At 40.5% G+C, this 17310-nt stretch overlaps 1 protein-coding gene across 3 annotated transcripts in view; it reads right to left on the bottom strand.

Moving 5' to 3' along the window:
* Window positions 1–17310, bottom strand: part of LOC124267089 (endo-1,4-beta-xylanase 3-like) — a 49434-nt gene that overhangs the window by 15048 nt on the left and 17076 nt on the right. The window contains exons 9-13 of one of the 3 annotated variants that reach the window (XM_046701930.1): window positions 17039–17210; window positions 16346–16450; window positions 15348–15563; window positions 14444–14657; window positions 12977–13082 (exon numbers count right to left, since the gene is read on the bottom strand). In XM_046701930.1, the coding sequence (XP_046557886.1) occupies window positions 13045–13082; window positions 14444–14657; window positions 15348–15563; window positions 16346–16450; window positions 17039–17210 (745 nt within the window). In that variant the 3' untranslated portion in view covers window positions 12977–13044. Of the gene's footprint in view, window positions 1–12976; window positions 13083–14443; window positions 14658–15347; window positions 15564–16345; window positions 16451–17038; window positions 17211–17310 lie in introns of those variants that run through there. The other 2 variants (XM_046701939.1, XM_046701947.1) reach the window with 2 other exon arrangements.

Raw genomic sequence — 17310 nt, 5'->3', positions numbered from 1 at the left:
GTAGTCACTTTTAGATTTACAATAGTGTAAAGTCTACATTGAAACGTTTCTCTGTGCAATAAACAAGAAATTGTTATACTAACGTTGTAAGCTTCGTTAGCCCAAACACAGTTACATACCAACATTGGTTATTTCGGTGTCCCCTCCAATGATGTGCCACTGGTTTGTCTGTATATACGGTGTGCTGCCAAATCCAAGGTAATGCGTCTTGCCTGAAATTCGCAAACATATGGTAAAATCTGAGGAGATGGAGACCGGGAAAACTCTAACTTGTATTTCATGTGATGATTCAAGTGATGTAGGCTGTGAAAGGGGATCTCTGAACGGATAAAACCCTGCCATGGTTAGGATAGCTAGGCTTTGAGTAAAGGAGAGTGAAGAGGCCGAGAGTCCCAGAACGGAAGAGTTCTGAAAGGTAATCATGTCATGGTTTAAATCTCCAGATAATGAGATGGGGAATCAACTTAAAGGCGATGCATGTCATGGTAGATTATCAAGATAATGACAAAAGAACTTATCTAAATGGGGATCAAGTCAGATCTCTATGTGATGAGATAAAGAGATTGCCAAATTAGTGATGGTTATTATGCAGACACAAAACACAGAAGTTGAGCGCGGGAGATCTCTGAATAGTGGTCAAGAAGCCAGACTCCCCAAATGGTGAAAATGTGGTGCAGTTCTGGCGACCGAATGGGACGTGATTTTTCACAATCAGGAATGATTTAGCTTTGATTTAAAGCTGGTTGTCATCAGCGTGACTACCGTGCAGGGGCCCTTTTAAGGTGCAGCACGTCATTTCAGTTATGGTGATATTTTAACCGATAAATGGATAGTTTAATTTAATAACTCTGGTTTGGATTCACCGATTTTCATCAAAGTAGATTTAAAATTGTGGACAATAATATTACATATATGCTCATCGTAATAATATTTTGGTATGGTCAATGGTCAGTTCTATAGAAAGTGCATTTGATGAGAAAAACTTGACTTAAACTTTACAAATTGAAGGTAATTTTACCAAAATTATGTTTTTCTAATTCAGCTATATCATTCGAAGATCATGTAAACCTTTGGTTGGCACTGTATGCATGAACAACCATTACAATGAAACAAAAGTGGGTCCTTTGTATATAGATCAGCAAAATATAAGATAATTCCAGCTACATGTTTTGCAAACTATGAACAATACCAAATATGTCGAAGATACTGTTAGACTATCATACAAATTTCCGTTTATTGACAGTCTGGCAGACACAACAATTCCGCTGATTTCACAAGGAGATATTATAAGTTGTTCACTGGTCACGATGGGGACATGGGTTGATGTACCCTCTATGTTTGTTTATGTTCCCTGAGCCTGAAGCTGGACCCCAAGCACTCTGCAATCTGAAAACGACATTTATGTGTGAGGTAAGATAAGTTTTGATAACTGTCAATATTGTGTATATTTGTGTCACATCAGGCTCCAGCTGCGCTGCACCGACATGCCGTGAAACCCTTAAAGCTGGGGGATAATAATATGACGTCCTAACGGAAGGTTTGCAGGTGACATTATGTTATTATGGTGTGCAATGTTTTAAGTGTTTACAATGTAAAATATATATTATATTATTTGGTTCTCTTGATTTAGTTTACATCGGCAATCATTCATACATTGTCAAAGATATTACACACTGATCAGAAAGGACCACCACATATACACACCCCTCATATACCTCTGAAATGCTTAATCATACAGTGTTTCCAATACATTCCTTTTGATTGCTATAGGTGATGTCTGTTCCGATTTTTCGAAGTTTACCAATTTTAAAATTTTAAAATGTTTTCGTGGCTTAAACACTTTAAATTTGCCTCATTCAGGATATCACGGGTATGTATTTGAACACATTTTATATGGTCATGTTACCAGGACTAAATCAAAATGGTCACAGAATAACTGGGTTCACATTGTGTTATTCACATATACTAAAGCCTTTGAAATCAAGACTCATATCGATGAGGGCCTGGTAAGCAAAACATTGTTCTGCAAGCGGACAGGTTTCCATAAATTCACCAGCTTATCCACTTAGACAAATGTCAGTGGGATAAAATGGCTACATATGTTACACGCTTAAATGGTGGCATTCACATTGGCGTTTGATAGTTGTTAAGGTTATGCAATAATTTTATTACTCTCTTCTGGTTTATTGGGTGTTAACTGACGACACCATTACAATTTGCGACATGTTTCGCATCCATGCATTATACAATTGACTGCAGTTCTTGATTCATGATTCCTGCATTCAATCAACAAAATATCTATTAAAGTACTTGTGATCGAAACCTGCATAAAAGCTGCATTACTCACAGGTACTAACACACAGTGCTGTTATACTTGTCAAAGCTCTTTTAGTATTTTAAGCAACGCTGCAGGTTATCTGGGTGTTTTGCGAAGTATCAACGCATTAACGCCTTGAACAGATACCTCCCATCTTCTCTCCATTTCCACTACGATATGACATTTGGACTCGACAAATGTATTAGTCTTCATTTGAAACGTGACAAGGTAACTAATGATGAATGGATCAAGTTACAAGGGGGAGGAGTTATTGAGCCTCTTGTGGAAGAGCAGGCCTACACCTGTCGTGGAATGCAAGTTTGAAACAAGCTCCAGTATGCCCAAATTCAAGACAAACTTCGGGCCGAGTATAAAACTTACTTAAAATAGAATCTGGAGCTCTGAGTTAAATGCTCGAAATAAGGTCAAATCCACCAATACGTTTGCTGTGCCAGTCTTTTCCTATTCCTTTGGACAAGTTGGTTGAACAAAACAAGATATCTAGAGTATTGCCCAGACCAGAAGGATCCTGTCTGATAATAGAGCCCACCCTCGTTCCTCTCTCAATCATTTATATATGCCAGTCGATTCTGGAGGTCGGGGTTTGTTTCATGTAGAGGCTCTTCGTGATAGAATTATATTGTGAACTTTTGTACATTTCATTCATCGGATGATCCTCTGGTGATGCATGTCAAGACTCTTGATGAAGCAAGGAATTCCACAGATATTTTAAGCGTACTAAGGTTGTTGGACAGAAAATTGATGTTGATTTAGTTGAAGGCGATGTTCTGCTGGACGGTACAGCGTTGGGAGTACACCAGGTGAAGTCCTTCACCAAGTCTGCCCAGAGTCGGTGATTTGTGGAGAAGATTTTGCAGAAGCCATTGCATCAGGTGTACATGCAGTGTGTGGAACAGAATAGCAATCCAACCGACTCCTTTGCCTGTATGAAGTCGGCTGGTCTCGAAACTGAGGGCTTTCTTTTTGCTGCTTAGGACAAGTCATTTCCCACTCGCAATCGCCAAAAATGTGATTCTTAAAGAATATTAACATTGAATTTACAGAGCCTGTCCAGCACCTTGTCAGTGGATGCCCTTCCTTGGCACAAGCAGCATTCTTCGTTTTCTGTCCCTTTTGACAGCAACATGATTGGCAAGATTCAAGAAAAGCATGGTTAATATGCGGACCTCGCCTTTGAAATGTCTCGCTTGCATGTTAAGTACAATTTTGTTAGACTCCCCATTGTTCTCGGTGCCCTTGGTATGGTACCTTCTGATCTCTTGGCGCAGATCAGGGGAGTCCCCGGGTTCTCCACCGGTATCACAGCCCTTCTGACACTCTGGGTAATGCAGAAGGCTGCAGTGTTGGTTTGTCAGAGACATTCTTATAGGAAGGGGTAGTTTGTCCCACAGTAGAGGCAGAGAAGGCTCGATCACCCATTGATATTTTTGTCATTGGGACTGACAGGCGAAGATGGTCGACAGAACAGAGAGTACGGGTTGGTTAGCATATGCTCACAAGTCTTCTCAGATGTTTCATCATGAAACATTTTTGGGCTAGAAGAAGTATCTTGTACTGAATCCTGATATTCACGGGCAGCCAGTGGAGGGCCTTCAAGATAAGTATTATATGCTCAGTTCGCGGTGTGCGCGTTACAACCCTTGCTGCTGCATTGTGATCAGAGATCAGTCGTGATGTGATGAGAGTCAACATAAGAAGTTTTGTTGTTTCAAGGTCAAGAAGAAGGCGGATTTTACTGATGTTGTAAATGTGGAAGAAGCAGGTTTTGCTCAAGTTCTTGACATGTATTTCATGGGACATGCGTGATTGAAATATGATTTCTTGCAGATGGAGTGGTTCCAAAATTGCTGTTGCCGATGTTAAGTGACAGGCCTGCAGACACTTTCAAAAGTTGCTGTTTAGAACTAAGTAGTAGAAAGTCTGCTTTAAAAACTTCACAGTCATCCAGCATCTAACCTCGCCCACACTGGCTTCATCGTGTATACAATGCAGCTGGATTAGCCTTTCGATATTCCATAAAATCAAGCAAGATATTTATTATCATAAATACATGTTGATCAGTTTACAGTGCAAACATTATAAAAAAATAACCATGATTAAATATAGTGATTAGGATGTAGCTGTGTGGCATTTCACCAGTAAGGAGAACAAGATATCAAGAAGACATCCATCTTCATTTGAAGTGTGTTTGCGGAAAAGGTTACCACAATTTGTCCTACCTTTAGTACCCGATACAAACACACGCAAATCAAGTCACCCGACAAAACGAGAGCTGATGGTACAAAGAAAAAAACATAGGTCACTTCATTCGATACGATACAGAAAATAATCAGTTTATCCTGTTTGGATGGATTCAATCTTGAATAGCCCCAGTCCATACAAGAAACAAACAGGCAAACACACAAAGCCAAACAAATGCCACTATTCTAGGACTGACGTTCTGTAGCTGACGTTCATCAGCTGATGAAGATAGTGATTCACGTGAGCCGATTCCATTATGCGTCAGCTATTGTCAGTTCATTAGCTCTCTGCTTGACTGACAACGTAGTCATGCGACATACTGAAATCGGGAAATGAACGACAGTTGGTCTTGTAGTATCCATCTGGGCGAGGTCACCACTACTACTGTAAATATTCTAAAGCATGTAATGCGTCTGCCAATGTCTATACCAACGTCTGTACGTGTATTGAATAGCTGATAGGGATTACATGTAACTTGAGCATTCCATCTCTGAGGTACGACTGTGGCTGATGATATTGGCAACATATATTGTGTTGTCGATAGTAGCATTTGGAATTACCTACATTCCATATCATGAGACTGAGTAATAGTGACTATGCATATATTCATTAACCATGAATGAATGAATGAATGAATGATGAATGAATGGGTGAATGAATTAGTGAGTGAGTGAGTTCAATTTTACGCCGCTTTTAACCATATTCCAGCTATATCACGGCGGGGGACACCAGAAATGGGCTTCACACATTGTACCCATGTGGGGAATCGAACCCAGGTCTTTGGCGTGACGAGCAAATGCATTAACCACTAGGCTACCCCACAGCCCGTGAATGAATGAATGGCTTTTATGATCTCACCGCTGCTTCGCTCCTTCACTGCAATCCCTGCATATACAGCCTCTTTATTCTTTCCACTTGCATAATTGAGTATCTTGACGTATGCCCGGAAGAAGTACCGGTGACCTTTCTTGACAGTGACGAACTGATCCAGTGCCCCATAGTCGTGATATCTGTAAAGGGTAATGTCTGGGTAAAGGGTAAAGTCTGGGATAAGAACGTCATGACGTCATGAGTGAGTATGAGTGAGAGTAAGATTTGATCATGGTTGTACTGGGCATGCCCGTGATGCAGCAATGCGTCTATGGCCTTCATTGCAGTGTTGTAGTCGATGTGACCCTAAAAACGACGAGGGCGACGACGACGATGATGATGATGATGATGATATATAAATCGATCACCATTTTACCACAGCCCATTCTATAAAAATATAAAGACCAGTCCCTGAGTGTTAGTCAAACTGGTAAGTTTGTTCAAATTGAACTAAAATTACTTGATGAGGGTGGCCTGTTTTACGCCGCTTTTAGCAATATCACGGCGCTGGGCACCAGAAATGGGCTTCGCACATCGTAGCCATGTGGGGAATCGAACGCGGGTCTTCTGCGTGCGGACGCTTTAACCACTAGGCTATAGCACCGCTCTTGACGTCACGAACAAGAGAGACAAAATGTACGGGTGTTTAGCAGAACGCTGCCCAAAAGGGCGTGTAGAACATAGTGAGTGGTGAAATGGGGATGAACGTCGCGTGCAAGAATAATGATGTCACATGCACGTGTGAGTGCGTGTGTGTGTGCGCGTGCGTGCGTGTGCGCTCTTCAGGCAGATACTCTTTGACCATTGAACGATACATATACGAATAAAACAAAATATATGCTAACACTGCACGACGATATATGGCGGCTTACAGTAATAACGAACTGAAAGGGACCATTTATTGGGGTTCGTTATAACCGTTCTTCATTATTTCGACAATTATAGACAGACAATACCATACAGAAGGGGTCTGGGGCAAAATTAGACGTTATATCCGTCAGTTCGTTCGTTATAAGTGTGTTCCGTATTTGCAGACGACATTATTATTTTCTTTTCTTAATATACATTGCTATATATAGGAGCGCGGTCGAAGGATATTGAAAAAAACTCAACCCTATTCGAAACGTGTGGAACGATTTGCAAGCCGCCCTGTCCTTCCAGCAACAGCACATGAACTCGGCAATGCTCTTAATGAAGAGTGGAACAATCTTCCCTTGGTAACCATCCAGACACCTATTTAGAGCGCGTGACAACGGTGCAAGACTGTCATCGCATCGAGGAGATCACAAAAGTTCCTCTGGGAATTGTTTGACTTTTGACAATTAATGTATTTCGTTATTTGACATTTTGGGTTTTGGTCAGATGGTTTTAATCTCACAGGAGATCTGACAAATTATTGCTCACCTTGCATTTGTTGGCATTGTGTGGCCCACAACGAATTCGAACAGTTATTCATGAAACAAGCTTAAGCTATCTATTATAAATGATACAGCTATTTCAAAACATGCACTCAGTTTGACACATTAAATTTTAAGCTGGTGGCCTGGAGCAAATATTTAGTATATTATCAAAAATGTGTATAAAAATTACCTTTTTGAGATTTTAGCCGCCGTATGGCCGTGGTAGGCGTCTGATGTCGCTGAGATGGTGCCGGACACGGCGAACCAGTCGGTGCTGCTGCTGAAGTGGGGGTTCTCGAAGTCAGCGTTCTTCAGAAGTTCTGTCCCTCCCCAAACAGACGGAATCAGTAGGCAGATGATCCACATGGCTGCTTCTTGGAATGACTTGTGTTTCTCTGAACAGTGGAAGGTTACCCAGAGTTAATGTGAGATAGCAGGTGGTTTTTTCCAGTTGACGTCTTAGTTTTAAGAAATGACTCAATTCATTTTGATAAAAGAAAAATGACCCATTACATGGACAACACTGAGTGTTATCTTTGTATTTATGTCAAGGTTTATTTACAGGCTAAAACTGATTTTCACCACTGCATGCCTGTCTTACAGGTTCGCTGGGGTCTTCGATGGATTCCATCGTGTCACAGTTGTGATGATATTGCCTGTCTCGTGCAGACTCACTTATTTGCAGACCGCCATCGGATGGCTACAGTATTGATGGGTGTAGCGTTTAACAATAACCCAAATAAACAATAGCAAATTCTTAAACTTGCATAGGACCAGTTCAACACGAAGGGCAGTCTGTCCTCATTGGAAACTGGAAACTGAGCCCACAGTAACTGACCGTATCCTGGACAATAATTAGATTTTAGGGCTGGATATTGTCCCGATTCTCGTATTGCGAAATATTGCAATAATTTAAGAGATATTGCAATACATGTTTTGATATATTGACTGAAAGATTTCTGCCGAAGTGCGTACACAATATATTCATTATAGCTCTCTCTGTGCGACATCATCGTCTTAGTTGCTGTTACACCTTACTTTCAGGCTTCCCCGTCCCCATTGTGTATCGCTGTATGCCAATGGTTTACACATATATAAATTGATATAGAGCCTAAATGTGGAATGATTAACTGAAGTATTGCAACAAAGTTTGGCGAACATAATGATAATGGTAATAGTATAACATGGTTTTCATGGTCAGTGTTGTTTGCTTCAACAGAATACACCTAAATGTAGTATGTAATTATTATTAGTGTATGTCAGTGATTCATTCAGATTCAGCTCCTATATAAACATGTGTTATCATGAACTATTGCAAAGTGAAACAAAAACATGATTTAGGTCAACTACTTCAGCTTAAAATCTCACGTGACCTCCAATAACTAAAATCCTTGACCAGAATGTCATTATGCAGTCCTACAAAATTTACAAGACTTGGGCCTTTATTATAATTTAATAACATATGTCCCATTATGAAACAAAAAACAACAACAAAATAATATGAATTGTGAAATGATCACTCAGAGCCACAGGCTCCACTAATAGCTCCAAATAAAAAATGTGCTTGTCATAAAACTGGGATAGTACTGAGTATCGAAGATCGGAGTTAGAATTGGTCTTCAGCATGAAGGGGCGACTAACAGGCTCGATGGCCAGGCTGACACATGTAATCGTGTCCCAAATGCGAGGGCGATGATTTTGATGTTGAATACTGGATTGTCTGTCCAGATTTGTAGCTGGAATGTTGCTGAGTTTGGCGTTAAACAAGAAAGAAAGAAACAAACGAATAAAGCCAAAGCAACCACGAAAGAAATGAACAAATATATGTTACTTCTAAACACAACGAGTCTGTGAGCACCGAGTGGATTGGCTGGCTCGCCTCACATGTTACACGCATGCGCAGTGGATGTCTTTTATCAAACAATGACCGAAACAGCCTTTGTGACAATCTTCCCAGTGATTAGCCGTATCAGTTTCGCCACTGCTGCACGAATGTTTCTCGACCGTGTTACGGTTTTTGACAGTTCATATGGAAAGAGGTCAGAACACAGCTCTAACATCATACACGGAGAATGTCTATTTTTTATATCAGTATTACTACAGGCTGGCTAAAATGATCGATAATCGGAAATATCATTAATGATTATCGATATTAAAAATGTGTTATCAATAATATAGTATATTAGCTTTTGTGACAGAAACAAATTTTAATTTTCTCACACAACATACACATTTAGGACTTTCTGCTGATATTTATCGATAATCGATCGATTATGGATCGATATTATCTATATCGGTAGCCAACCCAAGCATTACAGAATTTGGTAGTCAGATCATATTGCTCATGGAGTTTTCAGATCCACGCCTCACACCATAGACAGATAAGGATCCATAAGGAGATTTGAAAAGTCGATGCTCCACTTTTTGTGTTACGACTGAAAAAAAACCCCGAGGTTAATGTACGTCTTTATATTTTTGTCTTATAATCCTAATGAATTTATTATTATATTTTAGGCATTTTGGAACTTCATAAAAAGTACACGATCTATTTCTAGTGAATGTAAAACATGACTGTAATATCTAGACATTTCATAGATTGCCAACGTGAATCATATTACACCTTGTCTGACCCCGCCATCCAGTGTTTCCTTTACGACTACTTGTTCTGACGCTTTTTGTGGAAACGTAAATTTGCTAATTTAATCTAATGAACTAAACGTGATAACACTTATTGTCTACAATGTAAAACTGAGGAACTAAATCTGATAATTATTTCTAATGAGGAACTGAACAACTAAATATGATAACACTTATGGGTAAAGACGAATGTGTGAAGAACTAACTGAATGTGTAAACTTTTGCGTTGAAGAATTGCTAAGAATTTAACTAATTTCACTAACTCCTAATATCTAAATTCTAACTCTATTAATGTTCAAAACCCGACTAATACTAAACTAAACTAACCTCTAACTTTCTTTACTTACTAAACCCCACTGATTATCTAATCTAATTTATGAATATCTAACAACTGACTGACTTTCCAACCTAACTCTAAATGTACGTCTTGTGTCAGCGAAGTTGAAAACCGAAATTGAATTCAAATTCTAACATATGAAATCTGGGCGCGTGGCTAGTTCACTCGCAGGCAAATCTCGTGCAGTCAGTGTCTATGCGTTTCCATGAATGTTTTTAAATTCCATAAACACTAACTGAACGAGATGCGTTTGAGTGAACTCTCCCGAACACTACTGTCAGTTGAAAGGGAACAAGACTACCAAGGAATCACCAGGGACTCCAAGTAATAAGGCCCGTGTCCACTGACTGTAGCAGAAAACCAGTCATTTTCTCTAAGAACCTTTCCAAATCTGTTTTCACCCTCCGAGGCTGCGGTTCTGACAGTCCCATACATAGTAAGTCCATGTATTGACTGCTAGACGAACACAGTGAATAGAAACACTAAACATGAACATATTTAGATCAGTTTATTCCAGTATTACAAAATCCCATTTCCTGGAAAATGTGTCAAGGCACTAATTCTACTCTGTTGAATATCTAAACGCCAGCAGTGACCAGTGACCGGCTGATGACTCCATGTCACTGTATTTAATGTAGATACAATACTATTTACAAAAGTCTATTACATAATAAAGTCTATTATGCCCAAAGAATCACATTGCACTCAAAGGGCAATCAAGACGTGAAAAATTAATCCTTCCTGTTTGTGTGACAGAGAATGAGATCCCACCTTAAGATAATGCTGAGATATTCTCAACAATTAATTTATTCCACACTTCACTACAAATGGAGTGTGAGGGGAAAAGTTTCAAGTTGTTTTCAACAGTAAACAAGACATGAAATGTTAATCCTTTCTATTTCTGTTACAGAATGAGATCCCACCTTAAGGTCATGGTGGGCAAGATATTCTCAACAACTCACTGTTGACTGTCAGGCTATCACAGATCGCTTAAAATCTTCCATCTCAAAATGAGAAATTTACGCAACAAACTGAAATACCTGTCTGAATATTTATCTGAATATGACATTATTTGCCTAACAGAAACCCATCTAGATTCCGATGTTGATACTAATACGCTCACATGGGAGAACTTTCATGATCCTATACGGAAAGACAGAAATGCTTCATGTACAATGTACACAAATGTATATCAATCATGTTCTCGGTTGTTCGGGATTACGGCAGCTTGAAAACAACTGCGATGAATCTATCAGGGTTAAATTATTTATCCCACAAAAGGAGCTAATGCCATGAGTCATCTATAGACAACAATACCAAGGTTTAGAATACTCTTATTTCGGAGAATGTGATCGTGTACGACCACTGTGGACCAAACTGGAAGGTTGGCAAAAAGGAAAAGCTCAAATAAAAATTCATTTTAATCAGGAAAGGATACTCATTGGTTTTCCAGAGAGAAACAGTGAGCCACTAAACATAATCATCTTTATTTTCAAAAAGACTACATTTGACCATAAACAGAAACGATTGCCAACATTCCAAACATTAATATGCAAAGTCCGGGATTATTATAGTATTACTAAAATGTGCAGCTGAAATGTCCAATAGAGTCGATATGTTTCACAAATTCTGGTCGTCTTGTCATTCTCTGTTCGTGTAAATATATTGTGTGATACCTGTGTTTACTTTAAATTTAATTTAATTTAAATAAAAAAAGGGTTTAGAATACTGGAGTCGGCTTGATAGTAGCATTGAGACTGCATTAGATATCTCGGGTAGTGAAGTTACCGTTGTTGGCGATCTTAATGCAAACCTTCTGTCGAATAATAACACGTATCTACATGATCCAAGAGCCAGGAAAAATCTGCAAAATGTCATTAAAGAGCAAACGAGGTCAACAAAAACAACGAGCACACTGCTTGATCCCATCCCCGACGATGTTGATGTTTTAGACCGTGGTGTTGTAGATTTATGTAAAAGTATAAGTGATCACAAAGGTACATATATCACCGTTGATGCTCATGTAAATACCAGGTTAGCCTACAAGAGAAACGTATTATGTTATGAAAGAGGTGACTATGAAAAACTCAATGCTATGATGAATGAGACATATGTACATACACTGTGACATCTGTAAAGGCCATTGGACCATACTTAGTAGAGGTGCATCAAAAGGATCTAAGGCGCATATTAACATTTCAAGAAAAGGTGAAATAGAGATAATACAGGTAGCATTGTTCGAAATTTGAGAAACGTTCCACTTTCTCATAATAATGTCACTGAAGAATATCATTTTGTGTTTAAATGCCCTGTGTATTATGATTTGAAACAGTAATATTTTCCATACCTGCTTTTTAAAACAAAAATACTCTTTTGTAAACGCTCTATTCTGAGATTAAAGATTAAATTACGTGTCCAAAACATATCCTAGAAGCTTTAAATGTACATTCCTTGTTAATGTGACAGTGTATCCTTCATTTGTTCAGCTTTCTTACCTCTAGCACCACATTGTTGTAGGTCAGTGAGTATGGTTTTACGCCACTTTTAGCAATATTCCAGCAATATCACGGCAGGGGACACCAGGAATGGGCTTCACACATTGTACTCATGTCGGGAATCGAACGGGTCTTTAGCGTATCTACACATCTGATTGTATATAAGGAAATGCATCAACTTGAACGTGAATAAAACAACTAGGCTGCGTAAATATCCTTTGTGCAGTAGCCGTAGGATCTGTAACCTTCCGCCCCGTAAAGATGCGGGCAACACATGTCGTAAGAGGCGACTAGCGGGATCGGGTGGTCAGGCTTGCTGACTTGGTTAGCTCATGTCATCGTATCCCAACAGCGCAGATCGATGCTCATGATGTTGATCTCTGGATTGTCTGGTTCAGACTCGATTATTTACAGACCGCCGCCATATAGGTGGAATATTGCTGAGTGCGGCATTAAACGACAAACAAAATCAGCAAACAAAGAAGAACAACCGGTATGTAGTCCACAGAAAAAGGGAGGTAATCATGGCAAATCTGAGATTCGGATCGATTTCGGGTCAGGGCGGGTTTCTGGACATCGAATTATTACACCACAGTCCATTGAGCTAATTTTGTCTTGAACCAGTAATCTTAAACGTTGCAACCCAGTCATTCAAACATTTTCCCGTTGTCAACATGTTTATTTCGTCAATACAAAGAGAAACTCCCGAAGGTATGCTGGCTGTGGTCACCCCACCAGGATCTGGTCAACGTGCGGGCTGGAATCTGCAACAGACGAAATAATGGATTGTAAACAGTGGATCCACAACATAAATAATATTCATTCCGTGTTTTTTTCGGAAAGACTGACTGACTGAGTTTGGTTTTACGCCGCTTTTAGCAATATTCCAGCAACATCACGGCGGGGGACACCAGAAATGGGCTTCACACATTGTACCCATGTGGGGATTCGAACCCGGGTCTTCGTCGTGACGAGCCAACGCTTTAACCATTAGGCTACCCCACCACCCCTTTTCGGAAAGAAGAGTCCCTCAAGTTTGTTTCAAGAGTCGACGTAAGAGTGCCCAGTGTCCAGATAAATAGGTTATGTGCCTTTATAGTGGCTCGATTGAAGTCCACCCTCGGCTCCCATCTCGGATGTACATAATGCAAGGTTATATACACGGTAAGATGCTTACTCGGCGAACATGACAAGGACGCTGACAGCTTTCTGTGCGGGAAATTGAATAGTTTGGAATATCAAGCGTAGCATCAGAGGAATATTAAATATACGAAGCGGTCGTAAAATCACGAATATATAATTTCCACAGAGCTTTCCTGTAGTTTTCATGTGGAAGAAATATGCCAATACCATCATTATACGGTGGGATAGCAGAGTGGTTAAAGCGACCGCTCCTCAAGCAAAAGGCTGGTTCAGTTCTTGACATGGGCACAATATGTGATGCCCATTTCTGGTGTTCCCCGCCATGATATTGCTGGAATATTACTAAAAGCGACTTCTTCAAACTATACCCACTCACTGACACAATAAAATCATCATATTCGCATATATTAAAAATTCCCAACAGTCTGCTTTAAATCTTCAATCGGGATCAAAGTCATGGACCCAGATCTAGTCGTTGGTTACAATTTGCTTTGAAATTATCAGTATTTTAATGAGAACGGGTGAAAAGGTTTCAGGATGTGTTTAGTCGATCAGCTTCTGATCTGGTGTCAACGTTCCAGGATCTTGCCCATGTTGCGGAAAGCTTGTTTATGGGAAGCATGTTAGTTAGGATGGAATGTACAGATCCAAACTGATCATCATCTGTTTTCTTTCTAGCTGAAAACCTAGCAGTGATTACAACAGAGAATCATTGGGTTTTGCCATGATTTGTCAGTACCTCTCGACTTTACATTAAGCAGAGCAGGCAGAACAGACTGAAGATGGCCGTGTACGCCAACAGAATATAAAGTAGAGAGGGCTTCTATGATTAACCGTGAGGTGAACTGCAAACGTTATATTCAGATGTTGCGAATCTGTTGGAATAACTGTAAACACTGTATGTTTACAGAATGATGTGAAGGGGTAAGAGTTGGCAGGTATGTATACAAATGTGAAACTGCTGGAAGAACTCGAGACTTACTGGATCCAGTGAGTGACACTTTGAGGTCCGTGCCCTGGTAGCCCAGATAGAATGTCTCCTCGTGAATCGTGTGGCCATGATGCTTCACGCGCAACACGTAGCTTCCTTTAAATCCCCGGATGCGGACTGTTTGACCTTTCATGATGGAGTGGGTTTCGTGGGTCTTCCATTCTGTCTGTACCAGATGACTCACACGCCTCCCGCTGTCATTTACCTGCCAGGAAACAGGAACACAGGGTCTCTTATCAGCATATCTCTGGATACATTCTAGGAACAAGCAGATACGATCATAATCCCCCAACTGTTGGGGGCTTCATCTTGGCTCCCCACGAAAGGGTGTATGTACATCAAGATTCTGTAGATCAAGGTGCTCACTCTTCTCACTCCTTCTGATCTTGTGCAGCCCTATGAACCTTTACGATCACTGCGACCAAGGGCTCAGAATGCTACGGAGATCGGGGCTTTCAGATATTTTGGCCCCATCTTTTCAATAATTTACCACCAGGACGCCGATCGAAAATTAACTAAGCTCTTTTATATCATTGCTGAAAACATATTTGTTCAGCAAAAAGTCCACAAGGAATAATAATTACCCATGATTCTAAACGCTTTTGAGCAGTAATTTATTGCTGTATATTATGATTGCTTCATTGGTTGATAGATATAGGTGGCATATAACACACCAGTATGCGCTGACTAACATTACAACTTTTGATGCTCATGATGTTGATCACTGGATTGTCTGGTCCAGACTCGATTGTTTACAGACCGCTGCCATATAACCGGAATATTGCTGAGTGTGGCGTTAATCAACAAACACAGTTTAGTTCTGTTGGTAGCGATTTCTGGATTACTCTTTGCGTTTCAATTTGGAAGTCACCTCGTAGCAATGGGGATACATTACCGTGCAGTCAGACCCAGTACACAGAGCTGACTCGGGTCGGGACATCCTCTGGCTCCAGAAGCCCCACAACAACACGCCCTGAACGGCGTGGTGGCTGAAGTAGAGGCGCAACAAGTCGTCAAACATCTGCGGCTTGTCCTTCTCTGGCACCCCCTCTATGGTCATCTCGGTGATCCAGATGGGCAGTCCAGCCCGGGCCACCTCGTCCAGCCGAGCCTGGGGAACCAGGTAGTCTTACATGAACAGAAAGTTTATGTGCTAATGTCTCTATGGTCTCAACACATATATTACATAAATGTTTATTGAACAAGAGAGCTATGTGGCAATCTATACGTATTGCCAGGTATTGGAAAGTGACAATCGGTTGCTTTTGAACCCAAATGTTTAGTGTGAGTGAGTGAGTTAAAATTTCTTGACGCATCGCCATTATTTTAGCCATATAGCGACAAAAGCAAGTTTGCACACATAGTGTGTATACATGTTGGATTTGCGTTGGGGTTAGGGGACAGGGGGACGGGTGGGTGTGGTGATGGTGTTGATAGTCGTATATGTGAGGGGTGGGGAGGGAGGGGTGAGTTTGTGTGGAGGAAACAGGTGGTGGAATTAAGTCTGCGGTGGGTGGGGGTGATAGTGTGGTGTACGTGAGTACGTGAAGTTTTCTCAGTTTTAAACCAAGACCATTCTCCGTTGCAATCAAACACCACCATATTTTGGGCTTTTCGATAGGGGATGGGGGTTGAGTGCGGGGTAAAATTGGGGTGGGGTGGAAGCGGGGTAGTTAGATTAAAACTTAGATCAAGGTGGATAGGAGGGACAGTAATAATGTGGAAAATTCCATGTGCTGTGAAATTGCTGTTTTAAAAATATCACTATTCTTAGATCACACATTGCGTTAGTAATTTAAATAAATTATTTATCATTATTTTCTGGGGTTTTGTTTGTTTTGTTTTTTTGCCACATGGTATAAGTACAAAAACTCGATTTAACGCTGACCTTACCCAGATCGCCGCCAGGTCTATAGGGTGCCGGACGTGACTCTGTATGCCTATTCCTGAAAGAGGCACTCCCGCTGCCTTGTAGTACACAGCCTGGTCTTCTAAAGCCTGGAAGAAAAAGCTAGATGTTTCTTACATGGGCTTTGTACTTCAACAAGTTTTATTAAATGAAATTTTAAAAAAGTTTTCTTATATCTGCGCAGCTGGTCCTTGAGAAATAAAATATTTAGAATGAAACAACAAGCCACTTTATGAAGATTATTGATAAGAAAACAGAAGTAAATTGTATACTTGGTGAATACGTGATAAGAGATTCGTCAATAAACATAAAAAATGACAATGAATTAATGTATGTCTAATCTACATGATTCTTTGTACGCAGACATCAATACTTTGACAGTTTGGTCTAAATATACAGAAAGAGGAAAGCCGCTCTTTGTCTGTTGTTTAACTCTGCTATCAGCGATATTCCAGCTATATATCGGCATTCTGTAAATAATAGAGTCATCCTCCTCCTCCTCCTCATCATCATCATCATCAACGATCTACGCAATTAGGATACGGATGTTTCAGCGAGCCTGACCACCCGATCCCGTTAGTCGCCTCTTACGACAAGCAAGGGTTTTTCACAGGTTGTTTTCTGGGAGAAGCACAGGGATACGGCTATGGTAGCTGGGAGTAACTAGACGGCCATACCACGGTATGTTTGTTGTAGTTCACAATTTCGTGGTCGTTCAAGAACAGCTTGACGTTAGGGTCGATCTTGTGGACCTCTCTGAACATCCACATGGTGAGGTTCCTGTCTCCGGAATGGCGTACAAGGGTGTCACCGCTTAGAGCCTCGTTGTCGACATCCCAGTGCTGCAATCTGGGAGAGTGGGTGAGTGAGTGAGTGAGTGAGTGGGAGGGTGGGTGGGCGAGTAGAGTGAGTGAGTGAGTGAGTGAGTGGATGAGCGAGTGAGTGAGTG

This window comes from Haliotis rubra, unplaced genomic scaffold (genome assembly GCF_003918875.1).
Source record: "Haliotis rubra isolate DU_JTF1 unplaced genomic scaffold, ASM391887v1 Scf1001, whole genome shotgun sequence".
Lineage (NCBI taxonomy): Eukaryota > Metazoa > Mollusca > Gastropoda > Lepetellida > Haliotidae > Haliotis > Haliotis rubra.
Note: the sequence above shows the minus strand (reverse complement) of the source record. Positions and strands in the feature narration are given on the sequence as shown.